General features: G+C 55.5%; 1 protein-coding gene across 1 annotated transcript; it reads right to left on the bottom strand.

Moving 5' to 3' along the window:
• Positions 1-2,461: 2,461 nt before the first annotated feature.
• Positions 2,462-8,373, bottom strand: LOC310923751 (uncharacterized protein). Its single transcript, XM_083885679.1, has 2 exons — positions 7,990-8,373; positions 2,462-4,364 (listed from the first exon to the last, which is right to left on the bottom strand). The coding sequence occupies exon 2, from the start codon at positions 4,335-4,337 to the stop codon at positions 3,417-3,419; it is 921 nt and encodes a 306-aa protein (XP_083741805.1). The 5' UTR covers positions 4,338-4,364; positions 7,990-8,373; the 3' UTR covers positions 2,462-3,416.
• Between the last annotated feature and the right edge of the window lie 7,936 nt (positions 8,374-16,309).

Raw genomic sequence — 16,309 nt, 5'->3', positions numbered from 1 at the left:
AGCCACAGAGTACAGAGTGCAAACTGCAGCAAGCACAGTGTGGATCATTTTGGCTGCGCTGCACACGTCTGCAGACTGTACCCCTGCAAGCACAGAAGGACACCCGTCAGGGGCTGGGCTGGCTGCTGAGAATGCCTCGGGCAGGAGGATCCTCCAGCAACGAGCAGGCGCCCAGAGCTGCTCTGGACACTGCGGCCTCTGTGTCCCACAGCAACAGGAACACCACGGGGACGTGCTCCTGTGACATCACAGCAGCGGGTCACGCAAACACCGCCTGGAAGGTTCTGCTGTGTCACAAAGGAGCACAAAGAATCCTCCCAGGGCACAGCCTATTGCCCCAAGGATCCAAGAGGAGCTGTGAAAATGCAGCAAACAAGGACACCCCACAGCCCAGCCTGAACACTGAGGACGAGCAAGGACGGGACCAAGCCAAAGGAAACTTGACCTTTAGTCACTGATGCTTCTGACTAAAACCAGCAAGGCTCCTTCCATCTGGGATCTTTGTTCTAGTTCTGAAAACAAACAAGGTTCTCCACTCTAAATATGGAAGGCAAGAACTGGGGAGGAGGTGGGATTAGGAAGCAGGAGGAGCAGGAGGAGCAGGAGGAGGAGGAGGGAGAGAGGAAAAGGAGGAGCAGGGGCAGGAACAGGAGGAGAAGCAGGAGGTTCCAGTGCCCCTGTGTCCGCAGCGCCCCCGGCCAGGGGACAATGGCCCCCCCAGCATCCCGTGATGACGTGAGCAGGGAGGGGAACTTGGTCCCAAATCTACCGAGGGTTCCCTGAGAGACTCTTTTTATTGGGGTGTGTTTGGAGCTGGCATATTGTGGAATTGAGCCCCAAATATCATCTGGTGTCCCTGGGAGGTGCCCCAGGGAGGTCCCCATGGGTGTGTGTAGGTGCCCCTTGGGGGGATCTTTGGGGGTCCACGTGGCCATCGCTTGGGATCTGCAGAGGGAGGACATTGGCCCTGGGGACCCCTGGGAGAGCAGAGGAGGGAAAACCCTTGGACCCTCAGGGTGGGGAGAGCAGAGAGGGGTGATCCCAGAGCTGGGGCACCCCTGGCAGGGGGAAAGAGATGAGCCTGTAGAGGAGGGAGCCCTGGGATCCCTGGGATCTCAAAGTGGAGCATCAGGGGACTGGACCCACCAGCTGCTGGTGCTGCTGGAAACCACACCCGGCACGGGGTCACCACCAGCTGCCAGGTGGAGCACGTCAGCCTGGAGCAGCCCCTGAGCCGGCACTGGGGTACGGGGAACCACTGGCCGGGCTGGGAGGGGGATTGGAGTGTGCTGGGAGCGAGTGGGAAGGATTTGGGTGAGCCTGGAGGGGCTGGAAGGAGGGGCTGGGGATTGGAAAGCGAAGGTTGGGATGAGGTTGGTTGTGCTGGGAAGAAACTGGGAGGGGTCTGCGAGAGGCCTGGTGTGGCTGGGAAGGGACTGGGAGAGGGTTTGGGGGGGTTTGGTGGGGCTTTGGTGGGGGGCGAGCGGTTTGGGGCTGTGGGCTGGTGAGAGGGGCCAGGAGGGGCTTTGGTGGGCGGTGGGGAGGGCAGGCAGGGATCGGGAGGAGGTTTTGGGGGCCGGTGGGTGGTGTGGGGGAGAGCAGGAGGGAGGCTGGAGGGGCTCGGGGTGTGGGTGAGAGGTTTTGGGGGGCGCTGATCCCTGTAGCCCCCCAGAGATGCCGCCGGACGCCACCCGCAGCAAGATGCTGACGGGGATCGGGGGCTTGGTGTTGGGCTCGGTGTTCCTGGCACTGGGGCTGGGCCTCTGCCTGTGCAAGAAAGTGAGGGGGGGTCCCGGGGGTCGTGTTCCCCCTCCCCCAGAGCGTGTGTGCCCCCCCGGGGCCCCCCAGCCCGGTGTCACCCCCTTTTCTCTGCCCACAGAGCTCTTGAGCCGCCGGTGGCCGCAGCCCCTCCTCGTGGCCTCGTGCCCGGCCGGGACCCCCCGCTCCGTCCCCGAGATGATTTTGGGGGCCTCGTGTGTCCCCCCAGCCCCGCTGTCACTCTGTCCCCGCCCGGCTGCTCCCAGTGTTCCCAATAAAGCTTTGAAGTTTGCCCTGGTCTCGGGGAGCAGCTGCCCCAGAACCTCCCCCAGGGTCTCCCAGCACAGCCAGAGCCGCTGGGCCTGGGGTCCCCAAAGCCCTCAGCAAGCCCCATGTCCTTCCCAGGAACCCTCAACTCCCTCAAACCCAGCATCCCCCACAGCCCCTGCAAGTTCCCCCCATGGCACCGGCCATGGCCATGTCCCCACATGTCACTGGCCATGTCCCACCCTGTCCTCACCCGTGGCTGTCTCCCCACAATGTTTCCATCCCTGTCATTGTCCCCCACGGCCTCATCTGTACCCGTGTTCCCCCGTGTCCCCATGAATGACCATGTACCCCCCAAATATCCATGTGTCCCCATGTCACTCTCCATGTCCATGTCCCCTCTCATCCCAACCATGTCTTAGTTCCATGTCTTTATTTTTACCACAGTGTTGGATATTTTAAATGAAGAGAAAGGAAAAGCAAATGAAGGCCAAAAGAAAAGGATTTCCCTGTCTGTGCCAGCTGAGGATCCACATGCTTAGATGGGAGGGAAGTACCATTTTTGGAGGGGTTTCCACCACAATCTCCAAAATCTTGGTCTTTGCCCCAGATCATCACCATTTGGCTGCGGAAGACACTCTTGGGCAATAGGAAATCAAAATCATGGAATCCCTGAGGTTGGAAAACACCTCCAAGACTATCCAGTATTTATTGATGCCCCCATGTTGGAGTTGAGATGGCCATGAACTCAGAGTGCTTCAAAAAAACTTGAGAGGCCTTCAAGTATCAGCACCTTGTTATCTAGAAGTTCTTCATACCTTTTCTATGTAGCAATCCTCCAGGCAGCTCCACACAGCTCAGGCTCTTTTTCTCCTTCTTCTCTCTTTCTTTGGCAGTTCCAGCTCACTGCTTCCTGTCCCTAGAAAAGCCACTGAACCCTGTCTGTCCCTCATGCTGTGGCTCACCTTATCTGTCCCTTGCCCAGCCTCCTGTCCCTTCCTCCTCACAGCACGGCCAGCAGATGCCAACTGACTCTCTACCAACTAACTCACTTTTGTATCACACCCATAGCTGTGAGGGCAAGGCTGTTCTCACTCTTCAGTAATTAACACAGCTGCAATATATAGGGGCAGGATTGCCCTTAGCACTACATCTGTCTCCCCATACCCCCAGAAGACAGAATTGAACACAAAAGATTTTCTGGGGTTGAAAGACAAGTCTGCTTCCCCCAAGGAATTCCCAATGTCCGTCTGTGTCCCAATGGATGTTCCTGCCCCCGTGTTCATCCAGGTGCCCACAGGGATTCAGGAACCAGTGCAGCCCCCCCAGCCAGGTGTCTTCCCAACACGGATCACCAGGACCACGGATCACCAGGGCTCTGCCCAACGGGGTCACTGGGGATCATCCAACGCCGATCCTCCCATGGGGGATGGAGCTGGAGCAGCGCACGAAGCTCTTCCCGCACTCGGGGCACTCGCAGGGCTTCCCTTATGGTGCCTCTGTTGGTGTCTGGTCAAGTTAGAGCTCCTGGAGAAGCTCTTCCCACACTCAGGACACTCGTAGGGCCTCTCCCCGGTGTGGATGCGCCGGTGGGTGATGAGGGTGGCGTTGCGCTTGAAGCCCTTCCCACAGTCGGGGCAGCGGAAGGGCCTCTCCTCTGTGTGAATCCGCTGATGTTTGAGGAGATCAGAGCTGGTCTGAAACCTCTTCCCACACTCAGGACACTCGTAGGGCCTCTCCCCAGTGTGGATGCGCTGGTGCTTTCTCAGCTCAGAGCTCCATCCAAAGCTCTTCCCACATTCCCCACACTCACAGGGCCTCTCCCCAGTGTGGATGCGCTGGTGTTTTCTCAGGTCAGAGCTCCATCCAAAGCTCTTCCCACATTCCAGGCAGGTGTAGGGCCGTTCCCCAGTGTGGATCACCTGGTGCTGGAGCAGCCCAGTGCTGTCTCTGAAGCTCTTCCCACATTCCCCACACTCATAGGGCTTTTCCCCAGTGTGGACCACCTGGTGCTGAGACAGGTGGGAGATCTGGCTGAAGCTCATCCCACATTCCCCACACTCAAAGGGCCTCTCCCCAGTGTGAATCACCAGGTGTTTCTTCAGGAAGGACCTGCAGCTGAAACCCTTCCCACATTCCAGGCACTTGTGGGGCTTCTCCCCTCCATGAGGCTTCTCCACCAGCTCTGAGCTCCGCCTGGATCTCTGGCCGCCCTCCTGGCACAGGGCGGCTCTTTCCTCCTCGCAGCTCCCTGGGCTGGGTTTGCAGCCCCTCCTCCTGCGGGATCTCCGGGGCTTTTCCTCTTCCTCCATCTGGGCACTCCTTGGCAATGAAAAATCCTGGTTTGGGGAAAAAACAAATGGAGAGCACCTTAGGCTGGGGGTTCCTCCTTCCCCAAGTTATTCTCAAGAAGTCAGTGGGCACCTTGTGTCTGTGAAAACCTCCAAAACACCAAGATTCAGCCCAAAAGTCCCCCAAACATCAAGGCACAGATAAAAAACTCCCCAAACATCAAGACTCAGCCAAAACCGCTTCTAAAATATAAAGATTCAGCCCATTCTAAAAAACCAAAGCATCAACATTTAGCCCAGTAAAGCTGAGAAACATCAAGATTCACCCCCACGAAAATCATGGATCCTCCTCCTGGTCACCTGCTGCATGTGGGGGGGCAACACTCCTGGGGCTGGGGGGAGGCTGCAGATACAGGGAGGGGTGGAACCTTCTGCTGCCTCCTCCTCCTGCTCCTCCTCCTCCTGTGTCCCTACTCCTTCTAACACTCCATTTCCTCCTACTATTCCTCTTTCCCTGCACAATCCCACCTTCTCCTCCCATGAGCATCCTTTGACCGTTTTGTTTTTCAACCCTGCTTCTCCTTCCCTTCCCCTCCTGCCCCAGGCCCAGCACCCACTGCCGGCTCCCTCTTTCCCCCAAACCCACAGCATCCCACCGGAGGGGCACGGATGGAGCTGGGGCAGCTCGGGCTGGGGCAGCGCTGGGCTCTCGGCCGCTCCCGCCCGCACTCGCTCCCCACTGCAGCCGCTCCCGCCACGACAGCGCGGGGGGACTGAAGAGAGAAACAACAAGGATGACACCTCACCACCTGAGCCTGGGGCTGGACAACTGGGCTCCAACATGCAAATGGACCAAAACATCAAAGTTTAGGACCTCGTGACCAGTCGTCCATGAGGAGACCATTTCAAGTCCACCTTGAGTGTAGCCCTGGTCAGGCTCCTGCCCTGCCCAAGGTCTGCCCTAAAGAGCTTTCAATAAATATCTGCTTTATTCTCTAGCTCTGTCCAGTCTCTGTTTCAGGCCAGCCTTCCCAAGGCATCATTCTCCCAGAGGTAATTAAGGACATGCACACCCAGAGGGGCAAGAAGGGAAGTCCAGAAGGGATTTAGACAGCAGGGGATGGATGGTGTTGGTGTGCTGGGAAGGGTGAGGGGGAAGGGGAGGGTGCAGGATTACAGTTAAGGCAAGAGGCAGCAGGAGGAATCTCTGTGGTGAGAAAGAGGATGATGGAAAAGAGCAGGAAGAGAAAAATACTGAGGACTGGGACGTTTTCAAGCAGGGTGTAATGCTCAAACTCTGGGAGCTGATGCAGATGGTTTGTAGCCCCGGTTGGCAGGAGAGGCAAACAAGGAGGTCAGGATCCCAGGGGGTTTCTCTGTGCTGGGGAGCGGCAGGAGCGGGCGCAGAGGGGCGGCACCGGGAGCACGGGCTGGGGGCCTGTGGGGAGCTGCGGGGCCGGGCCGGGGCTGTGGGGCAGCCGGGGCTCAGCGCCGGGCGCTGCCTGAGCCCACCACCCCCCGGGCAGGGCCGGCACTGGCCCCCGGCCCCCAGGAGGCTGCGGGACGCCCCGGCCGCTGCCCGGCCCCGTGGAGCTGCCGGCCCTGCCCGCCGGGGGAGCCGCCTTTGGACACTGCGGCACCACAGGCACCAGCTCTGGGATACGGGCTCTGCAGGGCACGGCCAGCACAAGCACCAGCGCCAAGGAAGGAAGGAAGGAAGAGCTGGGAAATGTGCATTATCCCTGCAAGGATCCAGATCATCTTTGAAGGATCTTGTTTGGGCCCTGCAGAAAGGAATGATTGTGCAGAAAGCTCAGCAGCTGTCAGAGGATGAGCACCCACAGGCACTCAGGGGGGCTGCACGAGGGGCACAAGAAGCCCCTGCAGCACTTGGGCACAAAGGCACAGCAGGTGAAGGCAAGAAGGGAGGAGGAAAAGGCCAAGCTGAAGGCAAAGGCCATGGCAGAGTTTCCACAGCCCCTGAGGGATGAAGCCCAGGGCCCAAGGGGGCCCCAGCACCGAGGGGACGGGCTCGGCCACAAGCACCTGGCACAGGCATTGCCCTCCTCGGCAGGGGAGAGGGATTTGCCACTTTGTGGAGCCACTGGAAAGATTTATTTGCAAGAAAGAACGGTGGGGGGAGAAAAATTACAATTAAACCTTTTGACCTAAAGTTCAAAGAAGGGCTTAAATCGTGTCCAAAATTTATAAATATGCAATAACCTATGATATTGAAAGGAAAGATTCTTTGTTAGCCTGTGTGCCTTGGTGTGGGATCCCAGGTACCCAGACATCTGGAATCCCTTTTGCTTCATATGCCTCTTATTGTTCTATTTTTTATTATGAAACTTTTAAAATTCTAACAAAAGTGAGCCATGTTTTTCACAATTTAGGGGCTCAGTTCAGGATGGAGATCGAAGGTTAAATACCCCCAGGGCAAGGGGGAGACAATAAAGCAAAAGGAAAAAAGGGAAGAAGAAGCTCTGGAAGAAGCCGTGGTATTTTTGTTCCATAAAAATCTTGTGCACAAAGACCTAAGAAAGAACAAAGGACTGTGAGTATTTCTTAGGGGAGCAGGTTACGGGGTGTGAGATGTGAGTTTGAGACGTGGACTGGGGTTCCCAGCTCTACAAAGCCAGTCTGGAGCTCCCTGAGCTGCGTGTCTGTCCTTTGGCCAGAGAGGAGCCAGGACGGAGGCGAAGCCAGAGATGAAAGGACTGAGAGAGACCCCGGGGTGGGGACGGGGCCCCAAAGAAAGGGGCTGGGCTCCTCTGAAGGAAGGGAGCTGGGGGTTTGCCAGTACATCCCACTGAGAAACAGGATAAAAAGGAGGGGGGGGCTAAATTTTTTTAGCCAGATTGAGGGTTTAAAAATAACCTCAAAAAACCCAAGAAATTTGAGCTTAAAAGCTGCTGATTTGGGGTTTGGGGAAAGAACCAAAATAAAACAACAAATTTGTGCTTAGAAGCTGCCAAATTGAGGGTTTGGGGGAAAAAAAAACCAAACAGGAAATTTGGGGTAAGAAGCTGCTGAACTGAGGGTTTTGGGGAAAACAAAAACAAAAACAAAATTTAAAAAAAAAAAAAAAAAAAAAAAAAAAAAAAAAAAAAAAAAAAAAAAACACAAACAACCAACAAATTTGGGCTTAAGACCTGCTGAATTGAGGGTCTGCGAAAAAAAAAAAAAACAAACCCACAAAAAAAAAAAAAAAAAAAAAAAAAAAAAAAAAAAAAAAAAAAAAAAAAAGGAAATTCGGGCTTAGAAGCTGCAGAATTGAGGGTTTGGGGAAAAAAAAAAAAAAACCAAAACAGGAAGTTTGGGCCTAGAACCTGCCGAATTGAGGGTTGGAGAAAAAAAGTATTAAATAAACCCAAGAAATTTGGGCTTAGAAGCCGCCCCGCCGTCCCCGGCCCCACCGCCCGCCCCAGCCCCGGTGCCGGCGGCCGCCCCGCCGTTTGTATCGGCCGCACCGGTGGCCGCTCCGCCCGGGGCTCCCCCTGCGCCGGCCCCAGCCCCGAGCGCGCAGTCTGCGATCGCTGCCCCGGACATGCCGGGGGATCTGCCCGCCCCAATCCCGGCCGCACGGCCCGCGGCAGCTCCGCCACAAACCCCGCCCGGCCCGGCCCGGCCCGTCCCGTCCCGTCCCGGCCGCTCGGGCCGCCCATCCCCTGACCGCTTGTCCCGGGGCTGCTCCGGCCGGCCCCGTCCCGGCCGCTCCGCCCGTGCCGGGAGCATGCGCAGAGACTCCGTGCTCAGGCTCGGCCGCCGCTCGTCCTCTCGGTGGTTCCGGCAGCAGCTCCCGCCTACGCCCCCCCACGCCTGGAGGACTCAGCCCCGGGCCAATCCCCGCCCCCGCCCCGCCCTCTCCGGCAATCCCAGCACCCCCCGCGCTGGGCACCGTTGCCTTGGGAACCGCCGCTCCCGCTGGGCGGGGCCGGTTTCCTTTGAAAGGCCAAATCCCGAGCCCGCGGAGCCACAGCTCGGCCACGGGAAGGGCCTGCGGGACGGGCAGCGCGGGCTTTGGGCAAACTTTCCCCGCTCCTCCCGGAATACAAGTTATACAATATGCGGGTGATCCCTTATTATCAGGGGAAGCTGAAGGTGAACTTGGGGAGGCTGCCATGAAACTTCGGAATTTTCTGGGGGGAAAAGGACTCAGAGTATCAAAGGGGAAACTGCAATTTGTAGAATCTGAAGTGAAATTTCTCGGGCACTTAATAAGCAAGGGCAGCCAAAAGCTGAACCCCGAGAGAATTGCAGGAATTTTATTTTTTCCCCCCTCCGTCTTCAAAGAAGGAAATCAGAAATCTACTCGGATTATTGGGATATTGTAGATTATGGATTGAAGGCTATACACAGGCAGTCACATTTTTATATGGAAAATTGACAGAGGGAGATAATATAAAGTGGGCCAAGGAAGATGATGATAAATTAGAAGGACTGAAGTCAAAACTGGCCTCAGTGCCAGCCTTGAGCTTTCCCTCATTAGAAAAACCCTTTCATCTGTTTGTGACTGTGGAAAGTGGAGCAGCTCATGGAGTTGTGGCTCAGGAGTGGGGAGGAGGGAAGAGACCAACAGCTCATTGATCAAAGGTGTTGGGCCCAGGGAGCCACGGCTGCCCAGAGTGTGTTCAAGCCACAGCAGCTGCTGCAGTTCTGGTAGAAGAGAGCCCCGAGCACTCCTGGGGGTGAACTAATTGTGTGTGCACCTCATGCAGCCCAAATGTGTTAAACCAGAGAGCTGAAAAACGGGTAACAGAGTCTGGGGTGCTGAAATAGGGAGCAATCCTGATAGACAGTGATGGCTTGACATTAGAAGTAAACAAAAGTTTAAATCCAGCCCAATTTTTGTATGGAGAACCAAAAAGTAACCTAACACATAATTGTTTAGAAATTATCCAATACCAAGCTAAAGTATGAGAGGATCTCAAAGAGCAAGCCATTTCAGAGGGGAAACAATATATGTGGATGATTCTTTCAGGTGTTTACAAGGAAAAAGAATGTCAGGGTCTGCTTTGGTGGATGGGAAAAACATGCAAACCCTGGAAAAAGGAAAATTACCTTCAAACTTGTCCGCTCAAACTTGTAAACTAAATGCTCTAAAAAGGTCACTGGAATATTTAGCCAGTGGGAAAGGAACCATATATACTGATTCAAGGTATGCTTTTGGGGTAGAACACACCTTTGGAAAAATTTGGTATGAAAGAGAATTACTTAATTCAAAGGGAAAGGGATTATTGATACATGAAGGACTCACTTTAGAGGTTTCAGAGGCATTAAAACTGCCTGAGGAGATTGCTGTAGTGCAAATTAATGGACATCAAAAGGGAATGACCTCAGAAATAAGGGGAAATAATTTGGCAGATCAAGGAGCTAAAGATGCAGCAGAGAAGGGGATCCAAAGGGTTGTGTTAATTTTGACCTCAAATAAGGAAGAATTAGAAACTCCAAAGTTCAGTGAAACAGAAGAAAAGGAATTAAGTAAAACAGGAGGAAAGCCAGATGAATCTGGGAAATGGAAACTTCCTGATGGGAGACAGTTACTTAACAAGCTGCTCACTAGGAAAATATTAGAAAACATGCATCAAAAACTCATTGGGGTACCCAAGCTTTGTGTGATCACTTTCTAAGGAATTATGGGTGTATTGGGATTTTTGGATTGGCAAAACAAGTAACTGAAAGATGTATAATCTGCCAAAAGGTAAATAAAAAGGTAATGAGGAAAACAACATTAGGAGGTGGGGAGTTAGCTCTCCGACCATTTCAAAGTGTCCAAATAGATTTTACTGACCTTCCCCAAGTACAGAGATGGAAGTTTTTATTAGTGATAACAGACCACCTGACTCATTGGGCTGTTCCCACTGTCAGAGCCACAGCCAATGTGGGATGTAAAACCCTTTTGGAACAAATTATTCCCAGGGATGGAATGGTTAATAGGATAGACTCGGACAGAGGAACACATTTCATGTCAAAAATCTTACAGCAAATAACTCAAGGCTTGGAGATAAAATGAGAAGTACACACCCCATGGCACCCACAGAGTTCAGGCTGGGCAGAGGGAATGAACCAAACTTTAAAGAGAACTTTAACTAAATTAATAACTAAAACCCAAATGTTGTGGGTAAAATGCCAACCTTTGGCTTTATTGAGGGTTCAGACCCAACCCAGGTCAGACCTGGGAGTGTCACCTCATGAGATGATGTTTGGGTTACCCTTTCTGACCACCCAACATGACACAGCCACCTCTGACCTCGGGGAAATGGGTGTTAAGAAATATGTCAACGCAATTGCAAAAACCCCTGAAAATTTACAGTTAAAAGGGATAATCCCACAAACCACACCTTTAGACTTTAAAATCCACAACATCCATCCAGGGGAGTGTGTACTGGTGAAAACATGGAAAGAACAATCTTTAACTCCAGGATGGGAAGGTCCTTTCCAGGCATTGCTGAGCCTGAGGCTGTGACCCGGAGCAGGGAACGAGGGGGGATCCAGCCAGCAGCACCAAAGGACCCCTGGAGGAACCGAAGGAATGGACTGTAACATCCAAACCAGGGGACACCAAATTGACTCTTCAATGGGGACTGGGGGGTGATGAACTGGGAGGACCCGAATGATCCAAGGGAGGTACAAAGAATCAAACCTAACTGGGAAATAAGGCCAAGCTTCTGTCAGTGGTTTCAAGTGCAGCCTGGACAAGTTCTGAGACACCTCTAATACTCTCCTGTCAGGGTCCACAAACATATGCAGGGAACCTGATGGTTCGTTTTAAGGATCTCAGAGTGCAAAAGACACAGCGGGGGACAACTCAGTTTACTTAAACAAAAATGCACCTTTATTTAGTGCCAACAAATGCAATAGTGGGGAGAGAAAATAAAGAATAGTGAGAAAGATAGAGAAAGAGGGGAAGGGGATTATAGCTACCAACGTGGAGGGACGAGTCCTCGAGGCCTAGAGATGCCCATAGACGTGATCTTCTCCAGTGGGGTGATCACAAAAGTGAGTGGGGTCTGCAGAGGTTTTATAGGTTGGTCAAGGTGGGGACCAAAGTGAGGGGACAGAGCCAAAGGGACCAAAGTGAGGGCACAGAGCCAAAGGGACCAAAGTGAGGGCACAGAGCCAAAGGGAACCACCTGTGTTGAGGTCGGTGCTCAGGAACAAGCTCCAAACCCCACCTCTGGTACAGACAGACCAGTTTGGACAAGCAGCCTCGGCTCAGTCCACTGTGACCAGTTCCATTGTCCTTGCACTCCGTTCTCATGGAGATGCCACTCCAGTCCTCCCAGACTTGGCAAATGTCCCACCTCAGCCAGGCCAGGGGCTCCTTCAGAGTCCGGGGTCCCAGTCCCCAACCATTGGAGACAGTCGTGAGGCAAATCACATCCTTGGACAGACTCTTGACACCATCCCAGTCCCGGTGTCCCCATGTCCCTCCCGTGTCCCTCGAGGATCTTTGGGGACCTTTGGGGACACAGATGAGGAGTGTCCCCATGTCCCTTCTGTTTCCCCATGTCCCTTCCGTGTCTCTCAGGGGGACACAGATCTGGAATGTCCTCAAGACTCTTTGGTGTCCCCATGTCACTCAGGAGCACCTTGGGGACACAGATCCAGGTGTCCCCATGTCCCTTTTGTGTCCCCATGTACCTCAGAGACACTGAGACCCCCTTGGGGACATGGATCCAGGTGTCCCCAAGAACATTTTCTGTCCCCAAGGGACACTGGGGACGCAGATCTGGCTGTCCCCATGTCCCTCCCATGTCCCTCAGGGACAGTGGGGACTCCTTGGGGACACAGATCCAAGATGTCCCCACGTCCCTCCTGTGTCACTATGTTCCTCAGGGACCCCTTGGAGACACCACCCCTGCTGTCCCCATGTCCTTTGAGAACACAGGAAGGACAGGGGGACATCAGAATCCATGTCCCCAAGGAGTCCCCAGTGTCCCCTGAGGGACATAGAGACATAAGAGGGACATGGGGACATCTTGGATCTGTGTTCCCAATCATCGCCAATGTCATTTGGGGACATCAAAAGGTCTTGGAGACATGGGGACACCAGAAGGAACATAGGGATGTCTGGGGTGGAGTCCCCAAGGGGTCCTCAGTCTCCTCAAAGGGTCCCCAGTGATAAAAATGAAAATTAGAAATGTTAAAGATTTGAAGAGTTGAAACCCTTGATTGTCATAGAATAAGTGTGTTAATATTTTAAATGTAATAATCTTAAATTGTAATGTAACAGTAAAGAACCACCTCCGCGGTCCCCCTGGAAGGGGCAGTGAGGGGGGCGCTACTTAGTCGCTGGAAGCCGCCCGCAGGCCCCCCTCAGATGCCGGAGTGGACTGCTCGCTGCCTTGAAAGAGCCTGCACCCCCCCCAGACCCCGGACCACCTTAAGAAAACCTACACAGACCCCAGAGCAGGCTCGCCCGTCGCTTCGGAGAAGCCCCAACCCCCGCGAAATGCCGGCAGCCCGCAGCTCCCATCCCGGGCAGCCGCCTCCCCCCCCGCCGCCGCCGCAGCTCTGCCGACGGGGCGGCCCGTCCCCAACCCAACCCGCTCCCCGGGCCACCGCCGGACCACCGCTGCTGCCGCCGGCGACATGGCTCTACCGATGGGGCGGCCCGCCTGCCCCAGCCCGGCCCTGCTCCAAAAGAACCCGCTCCCCGAGCCGCGGCGGATCGCTGCTAAGGTGCCGCCACCGGCGCCTCCCCCTCCCCATCGCTCTATGTAACGCGGCCATCCCGGGCAGCCGCGGCTGCTGGACTGCCGCCGGCACGGCTCTGCCCATGGCCCGCCCCGGCCTGGCTCCGCTCCAAAAGAACCCGCTCCCCGAGCCGCGGCGGATCGCTGCTGAGGTGCCGCCACCGGCGCCTCCCCCCCCGCCACCATCGAGCCCGTGGGACCTATAGGGGATTGATGAGCTGTGGAAGAAAAGCCTCATGCTATCATGGTCAGCCAATCTCGCTTTATTTCATTTGTCTTACATTTTTATACACTTCATAACTAGCTCATACATATTGCAAAAGTATAGCTCCTTATTGGCTCTCAGCCAATGACGCATACGTTGCTAAGTACTAATCCCAGTGTTAGTGTTATCCTTATCTTTATGGCTTACTCCTTCATTCCTTCGGAGGTTCTGCATTTTGTTAACTAAACCAGATCTGCCTCAAGGACACTTTGACCTTTTAAACTTTTACTAGCTGCATAGAATCGTGTCCTTTGGCACGTAGCCATTCTTCAGTCAGGCTCTCTACAGGGACCTCCGAGACACCCCCTCTCCATGGAGCGTGGCCATCTCGCTGATATTTGTTGTGAAATGCCATGAGGCTGCTGCAGCCCCTGCCTCACCGGGGTGACCCCATAGAACGTGCAGATTAGAAATCCCAAATGCATTCTGAGACCCTTTTAACACCAAAAATCCCCTATAAAGATAAATCTAAGTAAGATTTAAACCCACAAAAACCAGTACTAAGCTGTATATACCCTAGAGCATCAAAAGAACTAGTTAATCCAATTTTTGTAACTTGCTGTAACCTAAAAATACCAAAGGAAAGGTGAGACCCCGAGGCAAACAAACAGAAATCGGAACTTCTTGGAGACTCCCAGCGAGGGAAGAGTTCTCCAGCTCTGCTGAACTTCCTGCTGCAGAGCTGACCAGGACCCTCCTCCTCAAGGGCGAACCCGGTTGCGAAATCCCTCGAGCCACCCTTGTAAGAGCTGATTAATAAAGGCATTTTAAGGAGAAAAATATTATCTCCGCCCATTTTTAACACCCAGTGTCTGTCAGAGACATGGGGACACCAAGAAAGACATGGGGACAATCAGCAGGGACAAGGGAACACCTGGGACAGTGTCACCACAGGGTCCCCTGTGTCCACAAGGGTCATGGGGACACCAGGAGGGACACGGGGACACTTCAGGAGGGTCCCCAAGACCGATGTCCCCTCCCAGCCCGGCCCTGGGGCGTGACCACGTGGAGACCCCAAAACATCCCCCAAAGGGGCCTTGGGGGCTCAGCTTTGGGCTCCCGCGGGATCCCAACATCCCCCGGCCCCAAATGGAACCCTCGGGGGAGCCCCCGAGATTTTGGGGCTTGGTTCCGGCAGCCGCAAGCTCCGAACGGCCCCGAGTGGTTGTGCTGCTGCTGCTCTTCCTCCTCTTCATCTCTGCCTCCTTTTCCTCTCTGCATCCTCCTGATTCCGATTCCTCCTTCCCCTGGATCCTCCTCCTTCCTCATCCCGCCTCCTCCTCCTCCTCCTCCATCCCTTCTCCCGCTCCCCCCAGGCCCAGCGCCCCTCTTTGTGCCCCTTTTCCCGCGGGAGGAGCCGCGATGGAGCCGGGGCAGGTCGGGCTGGGGCAGCGCTGGGCTCTGGGCCTGGCCTGGGCGACCCCCACGCGCCCCCTCCCCAAATTCCCCCCCCAGAGCCTTCGGGGGGTCCCGTCGCCTTTAGGGGTTCCCTGGGAGCCTCCTTGGGGTTCAGGAGCCTCCCGAGGCCCCCCCAGAGCCTTGGGGTAACACGGGGGGACACACGGGGGTCCCCATTCCCGATCCAGCCCGGGGCCGCCTCTGCCCCCCCCAATCACAGCCCCCCCCAAGTCCCTCCCCAGAGCCCCCCACAAACCCCACCGGGCACAACTGGGAAGCTTTATTGGGAACACTGGGAGCAGCCAGGCGGGGACACAGGGACAGCTCTGGGCACGGGCAGGGGGGACACACGAGGCCCCCAAAATCATCTCGGGGACGGAGCAGGGGGTCCCGGCCGGGCCCGAGGCCACGGGGAGGGGCTGCGGCTGCCGGCGGCTCAGGAGCTCTGTGGGCAGAGAAAAGGGGGTGACACCGGGCTGGGGGGCCCCAGGGGGGCACACACGCTCTGGGGGAGGGGGGACACGACCCCCGGGATCACCCCTCACCTTCTTGCACAGGCAGAGGCCCAGCCCCAGTGCCAGGAAGACGAAGCCCAACACAAAGCCCCCGATCCCCGTCAGCATCTTGCTGCAGGCGGCGTCCGGCGGCATCTCTGGGGGGCTGCGGGGATCAGCGCCCCCCAAAACCTCTCACCCACACCCCGAGCCCCTCAAGCCTCCCTCCTGCTCTCCCCCAGCCCACTCACCAGCCCCTGAAACCTCCTCCCAATCCCTGCCCGCCCTCCCCGTTATTTCAGTGCCTTCTCCGATTGGCTGAGGAGAGGCCCGGCAGTTGAGAGAAGGATCGGGACAGATCCTGCCCCGAGCACAACAGACCCAGCCTGGGCACAGGGAGTGAATTTATTACCAACCAAACCACAGCAGCACACGGAGAAGGGAAAGAAATCTCTCTAACACCTTCCCCACACCGAACACGGATCACCAGGACCACGGATCACCAGGGCTCTGCCCAACGGGGTCACTGGGGATCATCCAACGCCGATCCTCCCATGGGGGATGGAGCTGGAGCAGCGCACGAAGCTCTTCCCGCACTCGGGGCACTCGTGGGGCTTCCCTTATGGTGCCTCTGTTGGTGTTTGGTCAAGTGAGAGCTTGTGGAGAAGCCCTTCCCACACTCAGGACACTCGTAGGGCCTCTGCCCGGTGTGGATGCGCCGGTGCACAGTGAGGGTGGAGTTGCGCTTGAAGCCCTTCCCACAGTCAGGGCAGCGGAAGGGCCTCTCCTCTGTGTGAATCCACTGATGGATGAGGAGAGTGGAGGTGGTCTGAAACCTCTTCCCACACTCAGGACACTCGTAGGGCCTCTCCCCAGTGCGGACACGCTGGTGATTTCTCAGGTCAGAGCTCCATCCAAAGCTCTTCCCACATTCCAGGCAGGTGTAGGGCCGTTCTCCAGTATGGATCACCTGGTGCTGGAGGAGATCGGAGCTGTCTCTGAAGCTCTTCCCACATTCCCCACACTCATAGGGCTTTTCCCCAGTGTGGATCACCTGGTGTTTCTTCAGGAAGAACCTGCAGCTGAAACCCTTCCCACATTCCAGGCACTTGTGGGGCTTCTCCCCTCCATGAGGCT

Source organism: Zosterops lateralis, assembly GCF_965231275.1.
Source record: "Zosterops lateralis genome assembly, contig: HAP1_HAP1_SCAFFOLD_262, whole genome shotgun sequence".
Lineage (NCBI taxonomy): Eukaryota > Metazoa > Chordata > Aves > Passeriformes > Zosteropidae > Zosterops > Zosterops lateralis.
Note: the sequence above shows the minus strand (reverse complement) of the source record. Positions and strands in the feature narration are given on the sequence as shown.

Excerpts from the sequence above, each read along its gene's own strand:
- LOC310923751 (XM_083885679.1), bottom strand. The coding sequence starts at position 4,337 with ATGGAGGAAGAGGAAAAGCCCCGGAGATCCCGCAGGAGGAGGGGCTGC.